This window comes from Crocuta crocuta, unplaced genomic scaffold (genome assembly GCF_008692635.1).
Source record: "Crocuta crocuta isolate KB4526 unplaced genomic scaffold, BGI_CrCroc_1.0 scaffold139, whole genome shotgun sequence".
NCBI lineage: Eukaryota > Metazoa > Chordata > Mammalia > Carnivora > Hyaenidae > Crocuta > Crocuta crocuta.
Window position 1 is genome coordinate 11,495,289 of NW_027533258.1, and position 4,676 is coordinate 11,499,964.

The following is a 4,676-nucleotide window of genomic DNA, read 5'->3' on the forward strand; positions in this document are numbered from 1 at the left end:
GGTCTCTTCCTGGTGGCTGTGTGTGTGCACACCCCGGGCTCCGTGCTCCAAACCCTCCCTCGTCCCCGGGACCCCCACCCACAAACCCTGTCTCCTCCGCTCGGGAAACAAGCAGCCGCACTGATGAACGGACTTGAGGGCCTGGCTCGTGCTGTGCACCTCGGCGAGTGCGGAGGATCCAAGGCCAGAGGCGCCCCGACGGCAGGCCCAGGGTCGTCAGGGGCGCGGAGCCCCTCCAGGGACCCAGGACACAGTCCCGGCTTGACAGCCTCCTGGGCCGGCGTGGCCCAGGGTCTCCCCGCCCCCGGCAGCTCACTCACCATGGAGGCCAAGATGGGCAGGAAGAGGGTCGTGGTGGCCACGTTGCTCGTGCACTCGGTGAACACAGCGACAACCAGGGACAGGATCAGGGTGATGGCCGCGGGGGAAACGAAGCGTAAGGGCTCCATCTGCTTCCCCATCCACTCCGACAGCCCCGAGGCCTGGGGAGCACGGACGGCAGTCACCGGGGCTGGGGGCCCCCAGTGCTCAGCCCCCCCTGCACCTCTGGCCCCGTCTCTGCATCAGAGCCGCAGGCGGCCTCCATCAGGCCACGTGTGAGTCCCGGCCTCGCCCCGCTGTCGCCTGCACCGGCTTCCAGCGGCTGTTCTACTAACTGAAGGGTGGCCCAGGGTCACGCTCAACATGCCTCTACCTGAAGTCACTCTCTCTGGTCCAGAGTCCGCTCCCCCGGCTTCCCAGCACCTGCTGTCCACCCTGGGGTCCCTGCTCCTCTTACTCCTCACGCCCACGCAGCCACCAGGCCTCCCAGGGCATCCGGTCACCATCTCCGCTCAGCGCCCTGTAGCTGTCCGTGCTTAGGAGAGGGATCCAGGGCGGGAGGGCGCCGCAGGGCTCTGAGGCCGAGGAGGGTGAGGGTGTCGAGCGCCTGCTGGATCTCTGTCACTGCCTCCCTTCCTGGGTCTCCACTCGGCCGCTCCCGCCCTCCACCCTTCTGTGGTTGCCCACTGTCTTCAGAATAAGTCCACTTGATTGCGCCCCTCGGCGGAGCGGCTGCGCCAGCCTCATCCGCAGCTCCTGCCTAGAAACCACACACTTGTTCCTTCACCCACGCGTCACTTCCTCCTGACACGCTTTTCCAGACACGCATCCCTCCCCAGGCTGCAGAGGTTTCAAAGCAGGGACACATATGAATCTCCTCTGTAACGCCTGGGCTGATCTAACAGGGACATAAAGGGAACGTGTGACGAATGAATGAATGAATGAGAAACAACAGATGGATGGATGGGGTGACCGGACAGATGGATGATTTGTTCATCCCAAAGGTATTTCTGTTCTTGCTACGCACCAGGCTCCTCCAGCAAAACAACATAGACCAAATATGTCTAAGACATTCTATTCCTGGATGGATGGATGGACGGACAGATGGATGGACGGACAGATGGATGGATAGAAGGGTGGATGGAAGGAATAATGGATGGGTGGATGGATGGATGGATGGATGGATGGTGGATGGATGGATGGATGGGTCGGTGGGTGGGTGGGTGGAAGATATCAACACCCAGGTGGCTCATCTCTCCCTCAACCTCATTTATTCCCTACTGGGGAAGGACAGAAGTAAGAAAGTTTCATCTGTGTGTGTTTTCTCCTAAATCCCTGTCCTCTCCTTCTGTGTTGCTACATACCCATCTANACGCTTAACCGACTGAGCCCCCCAGGCGCCCCGGGAAAAATTTTTAAACGTCACCTGTATCAACAAGGAATTCATCAAGTAGAAGAACCACGTGTAGTGGTAGAAAGTCACAGGGACTCGAAAGAAAACCCTCCCAGAACAAATCAAAGCAGAGATCATCACTGCCAACCCCCGGGCAGCCTTCCCCGCAGCCCCTGCCTCCCTGGGTTAACTGACTCTTTCGGTCCCTTATTGACTCGTTGCTGCAATTGCTCAAAGAGCGCTTCCTCCCTTCCCGGCACTGCCTGTGGTGCAGGGCTCTTTGGGGACAAGACAGGGTCCCTGTCCTCATGACACATGCGTTATGTGGAGCAGACAGACACGGGGCCTCAGAGCACAGCGCGGGGGTGCGGGCGGAGGGGCGCCTCAGTTCTCTGACGCCCCCTCGTGCAAGAGGGGCCCTGGCATTCGGCAGGGACGTTACCTCGCAGCCTTTGGCCAGCGCGAAGCCACCCCCCAGCAGCAGCACGATGCCCCAGGGCACCTTCTCCTGGGTCACCTTCCAGGTCAGCAGCGCGGGGGGGTAAAATGGAGTTTTCCTTTCTGAGAAGAGACAAGAAAACACACACATACACCAGCCAGGGCAGCATCGGGCAGCACAAGAGACCGAATGCAGGGGAATCAAAGCCTGTGTGGACCACGGACACCCTCCCATCTACGAGTCAGCTGAAACTCACAACGACCACCACACCCATTGCCGGTGAAGATGCGGTAAAACTGTCACCCGCTCCTGGGAGCATACGCATCGGCCCAAACATGCTCCTATAATAACACCACTCCTGGAAATTTATCCTGAAGAAGAAACACCTATACACCCGAAAACTAATGGGTAATAATGAAAAATGCCAAACAGCCAGAACGTTCCATAGGAGAGAACAGCTCCGGCCCTCGAGGGGCTACGATGCTGTGGCTGAGGAAGCGGACATAAGGCCGGGCCGTTACCGGGAAGTGCTCACACTGTAAAAACACAAAAACCCAAACAACCGAGAAACAGTCTGAGCGGCCCGAGTAACACACACCCACCCTAGCAAAGACCGGAAGAGAGAGACCAAGCCACGCGGATGGCCTTGCGGGAAGTTGGAAGCTGGTCTCTTCCTGCTGTAAAACTGACGGGGTTTCAAATGCCTGAAGGGCACGAGAGAAGCCTTTGCGCCAAACCGCCCCAGGGAAGGGCGGGCGAAGGCTCCCGGGAGCCTTACCCTCTTCCGTCTGGCCGCGGATGTGGAACTGGGGCCTCTGCGAAGGCACTATGAACAGCAAGGTGGCCACGAAGATGGCCACGGTGGTGTCGGACACGTACCTAGCGGGGAGAGGACACGGATGTGCCCAGCTCAGTTTCGGGGCCACCCCCCCCCCCGAACAAGCCTGCTCTGTGTCTACAGGCTCAGGTGAGCGTGAGGACTGGAGCCCTAAGGGCCGTGTAGACGGAACCCCGGCTGGAAACCAGGATGGCCACGTCCCGGCCCAGCTCTGCCCCCAGCAGGGTGACCCTCAGCCGCTGGCTCCCCTCTCGGTCTGCGCGGCTCCGTGGACTCGCGTCATGACCCGTGCTCATCAGGCTCTAGAATCCTGGGCTCACAGGGTGCCCACGAAGGCTTCGGTGCGAGCCCAAGAGGCCGCGGGCGGCAGGTGGCCGCGGGCAGCCGTCTCCCACCCGCCCGCCCGCCTTGTCTAGGGCGCGGGTGATTCTCGACCTTGCTTCCTTCCGCCACAGAACAGCGCAGCCTGGAGGGAGGCAGCTCACACCCTCCGGACCAAAGAGGCCCCGGACCCCGGGCCCTGTCTGCCTTCAGAGGGACGAAAGACGGCAGAGCTCCGGGCTGGGCGAACCTCTACCCNGCCGGGCCACCCCGCCTGGCCGGCGGGAGCCGTGCCCGGAACAGAGGGCCGTGACTTACTTCGTCTTGCCCTCCTCCCAGGCCAGCGACACCCAGCCGGGCATGAAGCCAGGGTCCCGGGAGAACCACAGGCCGATCATCAGGAGGAAGCAGACCAGGACGCTGGCCTCGGCAAAGGAGAAGGGCCCCAGCTTCCTGTACTCCTGCCGCAGCACCGTGCTCACGGCGTCCTGGCGCTCCCTGCTCTCCAGCCCGCAGCTCCAGGACGCCTTACAGCTAGAGGCGCAGACACAGGTGGCCGTGAGGCCGGGCGGGCGGTCAGCCGGNGGAGGAGCCCCCACCCCCGGCCCCGGGCAGCCTGGCTAGGAGAGCTGGGCGCGAGCCACTGTGATGTCCCGTCAGGGCCGGGGCCTGTGGCCCCCGTCGCCGGACGTGAACTCGTGAACTCGGGAAGGCAGCTTCCGGACGGGTTCCCTGAGGCTGGGGTGGCTCCCCACGACCGTCTGGGGAGGGACCCGGGTGAGGGCACCGCAGAGGCAGGTGCTACCCCAGCTCCAGTGAGGGCATCCAGGGGGCCCGGAACATTCCAGGCACGGCCTGGGCAGGAGGACAGCCCCCGCGGCTCCCGTCGCTGCATCTGAGCGTGACTAGCTGTCTCAGCAAGGCTCCTGGGAGCTGCCCACCCCCAGGCTCCGCGTCGGGGTAGCGAGGGCCGCTGAGCTGCAGGCGTGGCCGGCAGCGTGGATGCGGACACAGGCGGACTCCCTCGTCAGAAGGGCAGCAGGGGCCGGGGTCCTGAGGTGATGCCCCAAGGCTGGCAGAGGACCAGCCCAGTGCCCGCCGCGCGCTCTGCCAGGGGGTCAGTGGGCCTCGCAGCCCAGGCTGGTGCCCCCGATGCCGGCTGCTCCGGGCCTCACTCACGGCATGTTGAAGCCCTAACCCCCCGTTGGCATCAGGGGGTGAGACCTTTGGCAGCACCTGGGGTCAGATGAGGTCACGAGGCGGGAGCCCCGAGGGGTCTGACAGGCACAGGCAGGTGATGGGAGCAGGGGGTGGAGAGGGCCCCGTACCCCCCACCCCGAGAGCTCAGTTATGGCCGCGGGAGG

At 63.2% G+C, this 4,676-nt stretch overlaps 1 protein-coding gene across 1 annotated transcript in view; it reads right to left on the reverse strand.

The window, feature by feature from the left end:
* SLC13A5 (solute carrier family 13 member 5) overlaps positions 1-4,676 on the reverse strand; it is a 12,818-nt gene that overhangs the window by 4,319 nt on the left and 3,823 nt on the right. The window contains exons 5-8 of the mRNA XM_077746883.1: positions 3,631-3,846; positions 2,932-3,032; positions 2,157-2,275; positions 321-482 (exon numbers count right to left, since the gene is read on the reverse strand). Of these exons, the coding sequence (XP_077603009.1) occupies positions 321-482; positions 2,157-2,275; positions 2,932-3,032; positions 3,631-3,846 (598 nt within the window). The remainder of the gene's footprint in view (positions 1-320; positions 483-2,156; positions 2,276-2,931; positions 3,033-3,630; positions 3,847-4,676) is intronic.